The following is a 16887-nucleotide window of genomic DNA, read 5'->3' as shown; positions in this document are numbered from 1 at the left end:
CTGGCCTATGGTTTCTCCTTGCTGCTGCCTGTCTTGTGCGTTAGGAGGCAACTAGTCTCCCTGCCCTAAAAGCCCAGGTACCGGAGCTCAGGTTGTCTCTGCTTTGAAAGGTTACCAGCTGGAGCAAGCTTGGGCTCTAGGTCCAGCGTCCGCATCCCTGAACCCTGTACTGGCCCTGTCGGGGTCCTGGCAGGATTCGTCACAAAGCCCCGAACCAGGCCAGGAGCACCCCGCTCAGGCCGTGTGCACACCCCTCTGCCAGCTCATCCAGACTCGCCTTTGTCGATGAAAGTGCTTGCAGCATGGCAGGTGCCCTGCCTCGCGCGGGATGCAAAGGGGTTGACCCACAGCACTGCGTTCCCAGCTTGGGGGGGCCGCTGCCCTGGCCTGCCGATGGGGGGCTGGGACTCAGGCAGGCCCTCACCCCGAGCTGGGTCCTGGGGCCTGCTCTGGGCCCCGCTGATGTCGCCCTTTGAAGCCTCCCTGATCTCGCGTTGCCCGTTTAAGGCGGGGCGGGGCGCGGCGGGGCTGCGCCGCCCAGGGAAGCGGATCGCGGCGCGCGGCGCGCAGAGGGGCCCGATGGCGGAGAAGCGCGTGTCCCGCTGGTACTTCGGGGGCCTGGCCTCGTGCGGCGCCGCCTGCTGCACCCACCCGCTGGACCTGCTCAAGGTGCGCCGGGCCCCTCTGCCCCCCGGACCCCCTACTGCCCCAGCCCTCTGCACCCCGGATCTTCCCCGGGCCCCCCACTGCCCCAACCCTCTGAACCCCGGGCCCCTCCCCGGGCCCCCCACTGCCCCAACCCTCTGCACCCCGGATCTTCCCCGGACCCCCCACTGCCCCAACCCTCTGCACCCCGGGCCCCTCCCCGGACCCCCCACTGCCCCAACCCTCTGCACCCCGGCCCCCCCCCCCGGATCTCCCACTGCCCCAACCCTCTGCACCCCAGGCCCCCCCCCCGGATCTCCCACTGCCCCAACCCTCTGCCCGGATCTTCCCCAGGACCCCCCCCCCGACCCCTCTCTGTCCCAATCCTCTACCCCATGGGCCCCCCCAGATCTTCCACTGCCCCCCGGGCTTCCCCCTGACCCCCCACTGCCCCAACCCTCCATGTCCCCCACTGCTCCCCGCACCCCCTCCTAGGCCCCCCACTGCCCTGGCACACTAGCAACCAGCAGGCTGCAGGGTTGGCTCTGACCTCCCCAACCACCTGTTTGGAGGCTCCATTGCGCCCCCACCCCCCGGAGCTCGTCCCTCAGCACTGCTGGATCTGCAGGCTGGCACTGCCCAGGGACTGGCTGCCCAGTAAGGGCCGAGGCTGTGCTGGGCCGGGGCCTGGCTGCTGTGTGTTTCTGGGTGCTGCTCTTTGCTACACAGTCTGTGGATTGGGCTGATTCCTGCATTGCTGGGCCATTTGCGCAGCTCCCCAACATCATCCCAATGGGCTCTGGCCTTGTCAGAGCAGCTCCCAGTTAGCACCTGCCTGGCTCTCGCTGGAATCCCAAGGGCACGGGCCTGCATAGGGAAGAGGGAGGACTAGTTCCCCGTGCCGCCACCCCCACCACATGCCCCATGTTCTGGGGCCACTCCAGCTGCGTTCCAGGGCCTGTGCTCCATAACTCCACGCGTGAAGGCTCGTCCCCAGCACTCGTTAATCTTCTCTCCTGAGGACTTTGGACCCAGGCTTGGCACAGCACGGCCACAGGCTGTAGTCGCTGGTGTATGCTGGGGCTCTATGGAGGGCGTGGGTGGCTCGGATAGGTGTAAGGGATCCCCCTGGCTCACAGAGCTCCTTCTTGCAGGGGGCCCTCTGATATTAAAGTGGAAGATGTACAGTTACCCCGGGCTGGGGCTGGGGACTGGTCAGGACTCCTGGGTCTCCTGGCTCTGCATTTCCCCCAGGCTGGGCAAGCAGAGAAAGAGAAACAGTATTTCTCGCTAAAAACGCTAGGGAGGTTCCTGCTGCCAGGTGCTGCGGCCACTGAAAGCTGGAATGTGTAATGGGGGCACCCCATGCTGGGAGGGGGGTTCACTACTTATAGGTGCCCTCTAACTTGCTTTTGTATCCCCCCGGCCCCCTGCCTGCCATGGTCCCTGCTCCAGGTGATGGGCTGTGGGGCTGATTCCCAAACTCCGGTCGCAAGGGGGAGCCCCTGGGGCTGTGGTCACTTGCTGAGGTATCCCAGCACACGTGCTAAGGATTAACCTCATGAAGGGTCAGGACCATTGTCCCCGATGTGCAGGGAAAGGGTCACAAGCAGCTGTTCCAGTCTTGGCTCCTCAGTGGATGGAGGGATCAGCCCTACGGTGCGCTCGGTGCTGGGGGACCTGACCCTGGCATCTTTCTCCCTGACCCAGGTTCATCTGCAGACGCAGCAGGAGGTGAAGATGCGCATGACAGGCATGGCGCTGCGCGTGATCCGCACGGATGGCTTTCTGGCGCTCTACAACGGGCTCAGTGCCTCGCTCTGCCGCCAGGTGAATGCCAGGGGCCACATCTGCCCCACTTCTGTCAATAGGGGGCACTCCCCATACTGGGCCCTGCACCTCCTGCTGTAGAGCGCACACCCCAACCTGTTACCAAGGTCCTGTGCCTCCTGCCTTGGGGGTCACCCTCTACCCAGTCCCTAAGCTTCCTGCCATGGGGGTTGCTCCCCTCCCATTACTCAGACCCCACACATTCCCCCCAGGTCCAGGTGCTGCCAGGTGCTTGGCAGTGCAGCTGCAAGCATGCTGGCTCTTTCCAGGGAGCAGCCCCCTCTGGCTGAGCTGGGGAGCAGCAGCCCAGCCCTGGAGCCAGGGGCTCGGTGCCAGCTGTGGCTCTGTTTACGGGCTCGATGCCACATGCTGGGCAGCACCTTTGGTGACTGTCTGTCTGGGGAGGGCAGGGAGTCCCCTGAAGTGCAGCACTTGGGCCGTGCTCTGACTCTCTTCTCCTCAGATGACGTACTCCCTGACCCGCTTCGCCATCTATGAGACCGCGCGGGACCGCTTGAGCCAAGGCACCCAGGGACCTCTGCCCTTTTACCAGAAGGTGCTGCTTGGTGCTGTGGGAGGTGAGCAGGGGCCAGGGAGCCCAGGCCATGGGCTGTGGCCAGGCTTGAGGAGTCTCTTGACCCTGAATCTTCTCTGGTTGCAGGTTTCACTGGTGGGTTTGTGGGGACCCCAGCAGATATGGTGAATGTCAGGTCAGTTCCATGCGTCTTGGACGCTCTGCTCGCTGGGGATGTGCTGGGCTGGGGGAATTGTGGGGCACCCCATCTCGGCTCGTCATGGACTCCATGGGCTGGTGGCTTGATCAAACATGGTAGATCCTATGTCCTGCACCTGGAGGGACCGGATTTGCCCCATCCGTGCCTGGGGCTGCCCCAGGCCGGGGGTTCCAGATCCCTGGGGGTGGCCCCTCCTGACATCACAGGAGCTGGCAGTGTAGAAGCCCAGCTAGTTCCCTGTCCCCATGGGTGCAGGGCTACGCCCTCTGTGTGGCCCTGTCTCCCCAGGGAGCACCGGTCATATTCGCATGCTGGATGAGCTTGGGCCTGCTCAAAACAAGAGGGCCAGAGCCCTGCCCCAAGGGCTGCTCAGCCTTAGGAGATCACAGGGGCAAGTTGCTCAGTCTGTCTTGGTCTGTCTCCCCTCACCTCCCCCACTGCTCTGTCTCTGTAGGATGCAGAATGACATGAAGCAGCCGATGCATTTGAGGCGGAAGTGAGTGATGGTGCAGTAAGTGGGGGGACCCCTGGGACTTGAGACCAACTGGCTTGAGTCCCTCCCCCCCCGACCATGTGATGGGGGGAGAGGGGGATAGCAAGGATCCCTAATAGGATGCTAAGGGGCTGCTCACATGGTGGCACTGAGGGGATCCTCTCCCTTTGTGCCCTCCCTGTCCCATCTCTGTGGATGCGAGCTGCAGTGGCCATAGGGGGGGCAGCATTGCTCCAAGTACCACCGTTGCTGGCTGGAGGGAGCCAGGCTGGGGAGCCGGGTGGGGGGCAGTGCATTGGGTGACCCCAGCTCTGCTCCTCAAGCAGGAATTTCCAACAACACTGGACACATTGAGTAGGGTGTCAGAGACGATGAGGGCTGATGGGAAGGGTTCACAGCTTTACCTCTTTCCCTTCTTGTCCCTCTAGTTACTCCCACGCCTTGGATGGCATGTATCGAGTGCTTCGTGAGGGTAGGACTCTGCCAAAGGCCTGGGGGCACAGGGGCTTGGCATCTCCTCTGGCCTGATCGGGGGCATCCTCTGCTGGTGTTGTGAAGCCTCAGAGCAGGAATTGTTTCTGGGGAACACCAGGGCAGCTAAATGGCTCGGTTTGGTCAGGAGCCAAATGGCAGTGGGTGTGGGGCTGGATCCAGCAGGGAACTGGGGCAGCCTGGCTAGCAGCCCTGTCGTGGGTGTGGCTGGAGGCCATGAGCAGGGCTGGGGTCCAAATGGCCAAGTAGAGAAGGTGCTGGAGAAGAGCAGGGCCCAAGGGGCAGGTTGGGTTGGGGGCATGGTTGGGATTGTTCATCCAGATGCTGCCTCTGAAGTGCAGCAACCATAGGAGCCCTCTGGGCAGTTTGGGTTTGTCCTGTGGGATGACACAGCAAGGGCCAGACCAGACGCTGCAGTGAGAGGCACCAGCCCCGAGCCCTCCAGGGGTGGGAATGAAACACTCCCCTCGCCCCCAGCTGGGAAGGGGGAGCCTGAAAGGGGAGTTGTGTTTTCAAAGAAAGGAAGAAGAGGCGGGCAGACAGACAGACAAGCAGTGGAGAGGGAGAGTGCCAGAACAGGCTGAAAGAAGCCAGTGCTAGGGTGAGTGACTTCTCGTCCCTTGGAGCCAGAGCCAGGGGTGGGCGGTTTTCAGAAGGAGCCCCTGGAGAGTTTCCCCCGCTGGGTGGTGGAGAGTCTAGGGGCTGGAGTAATAGCCAGGGCCTGCCGCCCTGCACAAGCCCCAGGCCGTAGGGGGGGGGCTTCTGGAGGGTGGGGGGCAGGGGAGCAGGACCAATGGGACTGGGAGTGGCAGCTCCCGGCTGGCCTGGGGCTGAATTCACACACCTGAACTGTGCACTGATTCCCCTCCCCAGAGGGCTTGAAGAAGCTGTTCTCAGGTGCTACGATGGCATCGAGCCGAGGGGCCCTGGTCACTGTTGGACAGGTAGGAATCCTCCCCCCCCGGGCACTGGGGGGCAGCTGGGACTGGCTGTGCCCTGAGGGCCACCTCCCGGGGGTGGGGGAGCCAGTCCCCGGGGGTGGGGGAGCCAGTCCCCTGGGGTGTGAGGAGACATGGAGGCAGGGTGGGCCAAGCTGCTAACTGCACCCCCCCACCTGCAGCTCTCCTGCTACGACCAGGCCAAGCAGCTGGTTCTCACGACTGGGTTTCTCTCCGACAACATCTTCACTCACTTCCTGGCCAGCTTCATCGCTGTGAGTGGGGGCAGGGCAGGGGGGTGGAGGCTGCCCGATGGTGCTAGTCAGGGGAATTGCAGCCAGGCACTAGCCCACTTGGCACGCACCCCACAGGGCTGCTGGCTTCCCCACAGCCTCAGGCTGCTGCTGCGGTGCTCCTGCCCCTGTGAAATGAGGAGACCCCCCCATCACAGGCCTGTAGGTCTCTTCTGTTCACAGCATGTAGGTTCTTTCCCTGTTCCCCTCTGCAGATTAGTCACCCAGAGCTGGGATCTGAATCTGGGACCTTCCACTCTACGTGCATGACCTAGTAGTATTCCTGGAGCTAAAGGAGCTGCTCCACTATCTGGCAGCAGTAGTAGACTCTCAGCCCCATGTGGAGCAGCCACTATAGATCAAGATTTCAGAGTAGCAGCCATGTTAGTCTGTATCCACAAAAAGAAAAGGAGGACTTGTGGCACCTTAGAGACTAACAAGAGACTCCTGCTCTGCTAGCATGAGTGGGTTATGTAGGCAGCTCCTGTGCTCGTTCACCTGCCCTCTGCTGCACAGGGACTGAAAGGGAAAGGGCGAGTGGCACCACCGGTCCCAGGGACTCCCTGTCTGTGACCCATCTTTGTCCCTTCCCCCCAGGGAGGATGTGCCACGTTCCTCTGTCAGCCCATGGACGTACTCAAGACCCGCCTGATGAATTCACAGGGAGAGTACCGGGTGAGTAATCCTGCCCTGGCTCACTACAATTTGTCCTGCCCCTCCCCACCACTGGGTACATGTCACCTCAGGACAAAATGCAGAGACAAAATTTCTCGATACTTCAAATGACTGCTTCTTGGAGCAGCTGGTACAGGAACCCACAAGGGAAGAGGCAACTCTCGAGTAGTCCTGACTGGAGCACAGGATCTGGTCCAAGATGTAACTATAACAGGATCACTTGGAAATAGTGACCATAATATAATAACATTTAACATCCCTGTGGTGGGAAGAACACCTCAACAGCCCAACACTATGGCATTTAATTTCAGAAAAGGGAACTATGCAAAAATGAGGAGGCTAGTTAAACAGAAATTAAAAGGTACAGTGACTAGAGTGAAATCCCTGTACGCTGCATGGACACTTTTCAAAGACACCATAATAGAGGCTCAACTTAAATGTATACCCCAAATTAAAAAATCACAGTAAAAGAACTAAAAAAGAGCCACCGTGGCTTAACAGCCATGTAAAAGAAGCAGTGAGAGATAAAAAGACATCTTTTAAAAAGTGGAAGTCAAATCCTAGTGAGTCAAATAGAAGGGAGCATAAACACTGCCAAATTAAATGTAAAAACGTAATAAGAAAAGCCAAAAAGGAGTTTGAAGAATAGCTAGCCAAAAACTCAAAAGGTAATAAAATATTTTTTAAGGACATCAGAAGCAAGAAGCCTGCTAAACAACCAGTGGGGCCTCTGGACGATCGAGATACAAAAAGAGCACTTAAAGACAATAAAGTCATCGCAGAGAAACTAAATGAATTCTTTGCTTCAGTCTTCACGGCTGAGGATGTTAGGGAGGTTCCCAAACCTGAACCATCTTTTCTAGGTGACAAATCTGAGGAATTGTCACAGATTGAAGTGTCACTAGAGGAGGTTTTGGAATTAATTGAGAAACTGAAGAGTAACAAGTCTCTGGGACCAGATGGCATTCACCCAAGAGTTCTGAAAGAACGTAAATGTGAAATTGCAGACCTATTAACTATGGTTTGTAACCTGTCCTTTAAATCAGCTACTGTACCCAATGACTGGAAGATAGTTAATGTAACGCCAATATTTAAGAAGGGCTCTAGAGGTGATCCTGGCAATTACATCTAACATCAATACCGGGCAAATTAGTTGAAACAATAGTAACAATTGTCAGACACACAGAAGAACATAAATTGTTGCGCAAAAGTCAACATGGCTTCTGTAAAGGGAGATCGTGTCTTACTAATCTATTAGAGTTCTTTGAGGGCCAACAGCCATGTGAACAAGGGGGATCCAGTGGACATAGTGTACTTGGATTTCCAGAAAGCCTTTGACAAGGTCCCTTACCAAAGGCTCTTACGTAAATTAAGTTGTCATGGGACAAGAGGGAAGATCCTTTCATGGATTGAGAACTGGTTAAAAGACAGGGAACAAAGGGTAGGAATAAATGATAAATTTTCAAAATGGAGAGGGGTAACTAGAGGTGTTCCCGAAGGGTCAGTCCTAGGACCAATCCTATTCAACTAGTAAATGATCTGGAGAAAGGGGTAAACAGTGAGGTGACAAAGTTTGCAGATGATACTAAACTGCTCAAGATAGTTAAAACCAAAGCAGACTGTGAAGAACTTCAAAAAGATCTCACAAAACTAAGTGATTGGGCAACAAAATGGCAAATGAAATTTCATGTGGATAAATGTAAAGTAATGCACATTGGAAAAAATAACCCCAACTATACATACAATATGATGGGGGCTAATTTAGCTACAACTAATCAGGAGAAAAATCTTGGCGTCATTGTGGATAGTTCTCTGAAAACATCCACGCAGTGTGCAGCAGCAGTCAAAAAAGCAAACAGGATGCTAGGAATCATTAAAAAAGGGCTAGAGAATAAGACGGAGAATATCTTATTGCCTTTATATAAATCCATGGTACGCCTACATCTTGAATACTGCATACCGATGTGGTCCCCTCATGTCAAAAAAGATATACTGGCATTAGAAATGTTCAGAAAAGGGCAACTGAAATGATTAGGGGTTTGGAACGGGTCCCATATGAGGAGAGATTAAAGAGGCTAGGACTTTTCAGCTTGGAAAAGAGACCAAGGGGTGATATGATAGAGGTATGTAAAATCATGAGTGGTGTGTAGAAAGTGAATAAGCAAAATTTATTTACTTGTTCCCATAATATAAGAACTAGGGGCCACCAAATGAAATTAATTGGCAGCAGGTTTAAAACAAATAAAAGGAAGTTCTTCTTCACTCAGCTCACAGTCAACCTGTGGAACTCCTTGCCTGAGGAGGTTGTGAAGGCTAGGACTATAACGAGGTTTAAAAGAAAAGGAGGACTTGTGGCACCTTAGAGACTAACAAATTTATTTGAGCATAAATTTGCATCCGATGAAGTGAGCTGTAGCTCACGAAAGCTTATGCTCAAATAAATTTGTTAGTCTCTAAGGTGCCACAAGTGCTCCTTTTCTTTTTACGAATACAGACTAACATGGCGGCTACTCTGAAACCTGTCAGGGTTTAAAAGAGAACCTCCATGAATTTATCCAGATAAGTCCATTAATGGCTATTAGCCAGGATGTGTAAGGAATGGTATCCCTAACTTCTCTTTGTCAGAGGGTGGAGATGGATGGCAGGAGAGAGATCACTTGATGATTCCCTGTTCTGTTCATTCCCTCTGGAGCACCTGGCATTGGCCACTGTCGGCTGACAGGATATTGGGCTGGATGGACCTTTGGTCTGACCCAGTGTGGCTGTTCTTATGTTCACCCCCCTTCCCTGCCACAAGCTCACCAGCTGCCTGTGTATCCTCCCCACTGCCCCATGGCTGGATCCCTGGCTCCTCACTCCCCATAACTGCCCCTGCCCCAGATCTCAGCCCAGACACTCCTGTCTCCAGGGCAACTGCAAGCCAGACCAGTTCCCGGTGCTGGTCTCTTGGCTTATTTTCCTCTCTTTTGTTTCAGGGCGTTGTCCATTGTGCAGTGGAGACTGCCAGGCTTGGACCTCTGGCCTTCTACAAGGTACAGGGTTGAGGCTGGGGGGTGGAGTGCATTGGGGGCTGGTAGGGGGTGGAAGAAGTGTGGGAGCAGGAGGGTGCTCGTGTGGGAGCTGGGGGGCAGAGTGTAGGGTAAAAGGAGCACAGGGGGCGGGCTATGTGGGGGCCTGCTCTGGCTGTAGCCCGCTGCTCCGTGTCTTGGGCTCACCCTGGGCTGACTCAATGGCTCCTGGGGAAGGGTTGTCTGGAAGGGCAGCCCCAGGACCTCCCTGCTGGGTGGGTGAGGGGCTGTGGGGGTAGAGCCCATGAAAAGGCCTGTAGGGGCTGGGGCCCTGGCACTGGCTCCCGGTGGGCCTGGGCAGTGCTGACAGTGGTGCTGACTTGCCTGGGGACAGATTCATCATCCTTGCAAACCCCACGCACCCTGGCTGTCTGCGGCACCTCTCCCACCCCATCCTGCTGCCCCTCCCCTTGGACCTGGCCCCTGCTGCTCCCCGCAGCCTCCTCCTGTCCTTCTCTTCCACCCACCCACCTCACCCATGCCCCCCAGAGGGACGAATTGCTCAGTGCCAGAGCATCCTGGCTTGGGCGGCCTGAGCAGGACAGAGACTGACCGTCCTCTCTCTCCTTTCTTGCCCGTCCCCTTCCAGGGCTTCGTTCCTGCTGCCATCCGCCTGGTGCCTCACACCGTTCTCACCTTTGTCTTCCTGGAGCAGCTGCGCAAATACTTTGGGATCAAAGTGCTGGCCTGAGGGGGGAAGGGTCCTGCGCCTTCCAGACCCGACTCCTCCTGGGGGATGAGAGCTAGCAAGCCACCACTGAGGCCCCGGAAGCCCCCTCCCCATCCTCCCTGACCCCCACTAACCCAGCTGGGCCAAAGGACTCCCCTTCCTGCCCCTGGACTGGGCTCACAGTTGCCATCTCTCCTCCCTGCACCTTGCAGGCCACCTGGGGGGGACGTGCCCTGGGAGGCCAAGGCTCCTCAGAGCCAGTCCATCCTCTGCTCTGTGATGGGCCCAGAGTCCCAGGGCACCCTTCTTGTTTACAGCAGAACCTGGAAGATTCTTCAGCGATGGGGCTCAGGCAGGGCCGGCTCCCCCAGCCCTCAGGGCAGTCGGGCCTAGTGGCAATATTACCCATGGCAGCTGGGGAGGGGATCGTTGGCTTCCCCAGAGGCTCTCATGGGCAGAGAAAGGAGACCCAGTCTCAGGGTGCTGGGGTGCTGAACCAGTTTGATTTGGCCCCTGCCTCCATTCCCATATGATCTCTGCCCCTGTCGGGCTGATGGCACCCTCCTCCCCTCCTTCCTGAGCCCTGCAGGCCCTTGGCTTGCTGTCCATGGGTGCCCCTGTTCTGGGATGGGTCTAGCGCTGCCCCCAGTAATACTCTCCCCAGAAGCCTGGCTCCCTCAGCCCCTCTCCCCTCCTGCTGCCTCATGCTTTAAAGATCAGTTTGCTCAGCCAAAATCTCCCAGACACCCAAAGGTTGTTGGGCTCTTCAGGGATCTGTGCTTTTTACCAATGATGGAGAAAGGACCCTTGCCCACTCAGCTGCCCCAGGCAGAGGGTGAAGCGCTGGCTAGGGACCAGGAGAGGAAAGTCCTTCTCCCACACACAGCCCAGCTCCTGTCCTGGGCCAGGCAGTGCCTGACCCACTGTGTCTGCCTCAAACCCACCCGGGGCGCATGATGCCTCGGGCCACAATGGGGACTTGGTGGGAGTCACCTTGGAAAGTGTCTTGCGTAGATGAAAAGTAGCTGTGGAAACCAGTCCAAACTGACCATGCTGTCTGGCCTGCACCTGCTGGTCCAGATGGACAGACTGATGGGTGCCCCAGCCATGTACCCGGGGGTTGGAGCAGTTCAGGAGAGCTCTGACCTGTTGTCTACACCCAGCGCTCACCCCATGGCGTGCAGCAAAGTGGGACCCTGACATCTAGCACATTCCAGCAGAGCTGCCTTCTCCGGCAGACCGAGCCTCCTGCTGGGAGCTTTGCTAGGGCTGCTCTGCACTGGCCTTCCTGGTTGAGAATCTGCTGTAGTGTCTGTCTAAGGGTCAGAGTGAGTTGCGGGGGCTGCTCCAGACCAGGCGATGGACCCCGCTTGTGAAGTGACCCTGTTTGTATCTCATGCCTGCTCCTTGCTGCTGCCCCCATGAGCCGCCACTTCTGCAATGTTACTGCTGCTGCCCTTGTGTGGTAGGGCCCCTAGGCAATGAGCCATGTGCCAGGTGTCATACCTGTGTGTGGTGCCCCGTGGGATCAAAGAACTGGAGCATTTGTAACCTTGATAATAAAACAATGGAACCGCTGCAGGTCTGTGACAGTTGCTTCTTTCACGGGGGATGGGAAGGGACGGAGCTGACACCCCAACTCCCCAGAGCCTTGCACACGGGCAAAAATCTTAGCTGTCAAACAGGCCCCAGAGCCACCTGATCCCCACCGCCTGGAGCCCTATCCACCCGTGTGGTGTGTGGGGAGGGGAGAGCCACACTGCGGGGTCTCAGCCGGGCACTCTCCTCTCCCCGCAGTTCCTTGCCTTGGCACAGCTCCCTCCCAGTGGCAGCGTCTGGAACGTAGAGCGCTCCCTGGGCTGTGTAGCCTGGGAGCCCGCAGGAGAGGAGGCCTCTGCCTGTCTAGCCCATACCCCGCTAGCTCACAGTTCCACCCCCTGACTTGCACTCAGGGTTCTGGCCAGTGCCCTGGCTCATCCCAGCTCAACTGGGGGCAGTGCAGGGGGTGGGTGAAGTTGCTAGCAGTAGGGTGCTCCCACATTGTTGCCCCAAGGGGCCCCCACCTGGAGCAGTGAGAGAAACTGCCAGGCAGAGGCTGTGCCACGGGCACCCGCCAACTTCACACATTTCACTTTCCACCGGAGCCGCGTCCTGGATGTGACGCTAATTGGGCTCCAGCAGGTGGAACGCAGCCAGCCTGGGATGGGGAGGCAAGGAAGACTCGTCACCTTAACGAAGCCTAATGATGCTGTCTGGCCTCACACTTTGTTCCTGCCCCTGCTCCCTAGGGTGGGCTCAGGCACAGCCCTGGTGAGGGGGAGGAGGGAGCCGCACCAGTGGCCCCTCGCAATTGTTGCATGTTCGGGGGGTCAGGGAGGCTGGGTCATGTGGGGTGCCTGCTGCTGCCCTGGGGACCAGGCTGTGCACTGGGTCTGGCTTCTGCTCCCTCCTGCAGGCTCCATGGCAGAGGCCTGAGCCAGAGCCTCTCACCCCCCCCAGTGCCACCTGCAGCTTGGCAGCACTTCCATGGGCTTCACCCCCGGAGCGGTGGAGCCCTAGGCTGTGTATCTGTCTGTGCCGTCTGAGTTTCCAAGGGTCTGATTAACGCACAAGCAGCAGGACTCCTGGTTCTGCTGCTTCTGGGCCTGACACGCCAGCTCCGGGGGCAGCGAGAGGAAGGCCAGGACTTCTGCTGAGATGCCGGCTGTGATGCCACACGCGAGGTGAGAGAGCAGGGCACTGCTGTGAGGATGTTTGCAGCACAGGGGCCCTGCACTGGGCAGGCAGGAGGCCTGGCCATTGAGCATTGATTCCATGCCAAGGGGGCAGATGTTCAGAGTCCCTGGGATTCTACTGAACCTCCCGTGGAGCCATGAGGGTCAAGCACAAGGTAAACATGTTTGTGCCCAGCAGCCTGAGGGGACAGGAGGTGGGGCTGAATGGAGCTGTCAATTACACACCAGCCCCAGCCGTGGGCTGGCCCTTCTGCCCACGCCGTCCCAACACCCCAGCTCAGGCAGCACCCCTCGGCAGGGCTGTGATGTTGTTTGTGGGCTGCTGCAGACAGTGTTTACCTGAACACGCTCTCCCTGTTGGGCCAGCACAGGACAAACGTGGTCTCCTACCAGCTGGCAGATACTGGAACCAGAGGGTCAGCGCAGCTCCTCGCTGCACGTGGGCTGGGGCCACGCAGGTGCCTGGCCCATGGATTGCACACAGGGAAATGAGAGACCTGAGCACTTAGAAGACAGGCTAAAGCAGGGTTTCAGTGCATAAAACAGCAAACTTGGGTCTAGACTCTCCCAGCAGGGGGTGCTGCTGGGAGCAGGGCAGATGCTCAGGCTGTGGCAGGAGTTCCCCGCTGGTCCAGCCCCAGCCTCTCCCAGCAGAGGCAGTAGCTGGGAGCCGGGAAGTGAGGAGAGATGCTGGAGGCAGGAAAGTGAAATCGCAGCCAGCAGCCAGCATGGACAGTAAACCAGGCCAAAGGCAGCAAAGGGAAGTTGGCCAGCGCAGGGCCCTGTGTGCCCAGAAGAATCCTGCACCCATGGGCAGCACCACACACCAATGCCAACCCTGACCTGCCTCAGTGCCTGCCAAGCAGGGATCCAGCCTCCTCTCCACAGACAAGTGGAGTGTGCAGCAGGGCTTGTCTGGGATATAGTTCGTGGCCAGAATTGCACATGCTGTGTATCAGCAGCCATGATGTATGTACACACATGTGTGTTCCCAAGGTCCTGCTGGGGTCCCCCTGTACTTTTCCCAGAAGGCCCCAGCACGCTCTCCCTCTAATGCCTGATTGACACCAACTCCCTCCCTCCCAGAGCAGCTGCTCTCTGGCCATGGGTGCCCGGGCTGGCTGGTTCTCTGGAGCCTGGACTATGGTGCAGAGCCAGGAAAGGGCAGCCTGGGCAGTGAATGAGACAGTCCAGGTCATGCTTGGATGGGACGATACTCTGTACCCTGCCATACAAATGCCTCCCTCAGCCCCACAGTCAATGTGCCCCCACCCCCAAGCACTGGGCAGGGGAGAGGAGAGGCATGCCCTCTGCCCCTGTGGGTGGGTGTTTGTGCCCTCAAGTCTTGTGCCCTTCCTCTGTCTCCTCGGGGGTCTGAGCTGTCCCTATGGCCACTGGGGAGGTGGCGTCCCTCCCAGCCAAGGCTGAGGCCTTTGCCCTCCCCCAGCAGGGCACTAGTGCTGTGTGGGGCTCCCCGTGGCCGTGGTTTGCCTGCACGCTGGGGTGCAGGAGGGAGGATGCCCTCACTCTCTTGCAGCTGCGTGAGGCAAGGTGACTGTCAGAACCCTGCTCTCAGCCACGCCAGCAGCATGCGTGGACGCCAGTGCAGGACTCTGCATTGGCACGGGGGTTGCTGAGAGCTGCGTCCAGCCCCAGCTGTGTCCCTCTCAGCTCTAGTTGTCCCACGATGGCTCAGGAAGCCTGAGCTGAGACTGCATGAGGCTGGGACTTGGGCAAAACATTCAGCTGCAAGCCAGCGACCAGAAGGGCTCTGCACTTTGCAATCACCCTAGAGGAAACACAGTCATTCCCAATGCCTTCCCAGAGCCAGTCCCTCTCCCCGCTCAGCCTGCTGCCAGCAGGCCCCTTATCTAGGAATTTATCAGCTGAGCTGACACCACAACAAACGCATGTTCGATCCTGTGCCAGGAAAGGGCAGCAGCTTCCCGCTGCTCACCCAGAGATGCTTTGTAAAGAGGAATTAGCGTCTGCTGCTTGGCCAGGGGCTCAGGCCTGGGCCCCACATTTCCTCCCTGCCTGAGCTGAGGGATTCAGGGTCTGTATTTCTGCTGCCAGTGTGAGCAGCGCTCCATATTGACAGAATCAGTGGCAATAAGCAGTTTAAAGGGTGACAGATTCCGAGTGTGCCAGCCATTAGCAGGGGGCCAGGCACAAGGAGAGGTAGTGGCAAGGGAATTGTTATTCTCTTTTTAAAAGCAAACTCTGTTGAAAAGTGACATCCCACCCTCCCACAGGAGCCCGGGCTCCTGCGTTCCCTGCCCAGCAGCTCCTGGCACAGAGCTCATGCACTTGTCACCAGGGTCTGGACCATTTTCTTTCATTAGCTAGACTTACTCTGGAGACCCTGCAGGGCCAGGGATGGCCCTGAGGGTTTATTTAGGCTTGGGCTACGCTTAAAAGTTAGGTTAACACAGCTACATTGCTCAAGGGTGTGAAACGAGCCCAGCTCTGAGTAACAGAGCCAGGCCAGGTTAACCCCAGTGCAGACACAGAGGTCCGGACAAGGTAACTACCTTCAGGTGGGGAGGTGGGGCCTAGCCCAACCCTGCCATTGGTGCAGGCTGCACAGCTCTGCAGTGAGTTTCTGTGGTGTCGCACAGCCGTGGCACAGTCGGTGTGTGCAGTGAATGGAGGTTCCATCAGGGCCACTGGACACAAGTGGAGATCCCAGGTACTAGAACTAATCCCAGCCCTTTGCCTCCACAGACCTGCTCTTCATTCCCTTCCGCCTCCTCCCACCCTAGCCTTGGCTCCTGCTTGGCTTAGACTTGACCTTTCAGCCTGGGTATTCACTGTCTGGATGGGCTGGAGGGAGCTGGGCTTGGAGGCTAGGCCTCTGGCTTGTACAAGCAGGTTCCCCGGCCAAAATCCCCCAACTCATTCCCCTACCACAGCCCCACTTCTAGGATCCCCTGCTTTCTGTAGAGGCTCTTCAGATCCCCCAGTCCCTCTCCACCCTCAGCCCCCCTCCCTCAAGGAGGGGGGCAGGAGGAACCTCTTGCCCAGGAGGATGGTTTGGTCCGCGAAGAAGATAGCCCTGGAACAGCCAGGGTTAGGACACAGCCACCCAGCACAGTGTAGCTGCTCAGTGGCGAATGTTCTCCTGTCCCAGAGGGAAGGCCGAGATGCTGCAGAGCTGTGGGAGGGGCAGGAGAGGACTTGGCTGAGAACTGGGGGCTGGAGACAGACAGTGTCAGAGGCCAGGCCAGGCTGGACGCTAGCAGACTGGAGAGGTCACAGTGGAGACACTTGTCCTGAGTCTCTGAGTGGCTATTGCTGGTGGCTCTGTGGGTCCGTGTCTGACAGTTCTGCTGGCTCCCTCATGTCTCCAGAAACTGCCTTATGCTCAGCAGGAGGCCAGCTGCAGCCCCCTGCCAGTTCTGTATGGCCAGGGCGCCGGCGAGATGGGGTGAGCACTGGTCATTTATTGGTGGTGTTTTCTCTCTCACTTGCTGCCCAGCCCAAGCTGCTCTGGAGCTTTCTCCTGCAGATTTCACAGGAAAGTTTTCAGACTTGCTGCACCAGGCTGTCCTGCCTTGTCCCCTGCTGACCCTGGAGCTAGTGCTGGATGGATTTCCTCCACGTGAGCCTTCACGGCTCAGCACCTCAGTCCCCGAGAGGGCCAGGCACCCGGCGCTCATTATAGACAAGCCACAGCCAAGTCCTGCTTTCTCACACTGGCACATCCTGAGGGACTTCCCTTTGCAGTTGTCACTGGCAGGGCCCTACCAAATTCACAGCCATGAAAAATGCTTCATGGACTGTGAAATCTGGTCTTTTGTGTGCTTTTACCCTATACTATACTGATTTCACGGGGCAGACCAGCGTTTCTCAAATTGGGGGTCCTGACCCAAAAGGGAGTTGCAGGGGATCACAAGGTTATTTTAGGGGCATTGTGGTATTGCCACCCTTACTTCTGTGCTGCCTTCAGAGCTTGGCGGCCGGAGAATGGCGGCTGCTGGCCGGGATCCCAGCTCTGAGGCAGCACTGCCGCCAGCAGTAGTGCAGAAGTAAGGGTAGCAGAACCACAACCCCCCCTACAATAACCTTGCAAACCCCCCCCCCCCGCCCCACCCACCCACCCACAACTCCTTTCTGGATCAGGATCCCTACAATTACAATACCATGAAATCGCAGATTTAACCGAAATCATGAAATTTACGATTTTTAAAATCCTGTGACTGTGGAATTGACCAAAATGGACCATGAATTTGTCAGGGCCCTAGTTATTGGCCACTGTCTGTGTTGCCCCAGGCCCTGTCACATCCCACACTGGTCTCTCTTTGCCTGAGT

General features: G+C 57.6%; 1 protein-coding gene across 1 annotated transcript; it reads left to right on the top strand.

The window, feature by feature from the left end:
• The first annotated feature begins 470 nt into the window (after positions 1-470).
• On the top strand, positions 471-11416 carry SLC25A10 (solute carrier family 25 member 10). Its single transcript, XM_038370848.2, has 11 exons — positions 471-669; positions 2356-2475; positions 2939-3053; positions 3137-3185; positions 3664-3705; positions 4131-4174; positions 5068-5138; positions 5315-5407; positions 6023-6100; positions 9076-9132; positions 9758-11416. Exons 1-11 carry the CDS (start codon positions 580-582, stop codon positions 9857-9859), a joined length of 861 nt encoding a protein of 286 aa, XP_038226776.1. The 5' UTR covers positions 471-579; the 3' UTR covers positions 9860-11416.
• Positions 11417-16887: the final 5471 nt, after the last annotated feature.

The sequence above is a fragment of the Dermochelys coriacea genome, chromosome 14 (genome assembly GCF_009764565.3).
Source record: "Dermochelys coriacea isolate rDerCor1 chromosome 14, rDerCor1.pri.v4, whole genome shotgun sequence".
Taxonomy (NCBI): Eukaryota; Metazoa; Chordata; order Testudines; family Dermochelyidae; genus Dermochelys; species Dermochelys coriacea.
The sequence above is the reverse complement of the archived record's forward strand: the minus strand, read 5'-3'. Positions and strand labels throughout refer to the sequence as shown.

Excerpts from the sequence above, each read along its gene's own strand:
- SLC25A10 (XM_038370848.2), top strand. The coding sequence starts at position 580 with ATGGCGGAGAAGCGCGTGTCCCGCTGGTACTTCGGGGGCCTGGCCTCG. Across the intron at positions 3,054-3,136 it reads GCTGCTTGGTGCTGTGGGAG|GTTTCACTGGTGGGTTTGTG; the intron begins GTGAGCAGGGGC and ends CTCTGGTTGCAG. Across the intron at positions 5,408-6,022 it reads TCCTGGCCAGCTTCATCGCT|GGAGGATGTGCCACGTTCCT; the intron begins GTGAGTGGGGGC and ends CCTTCCCCCCAG.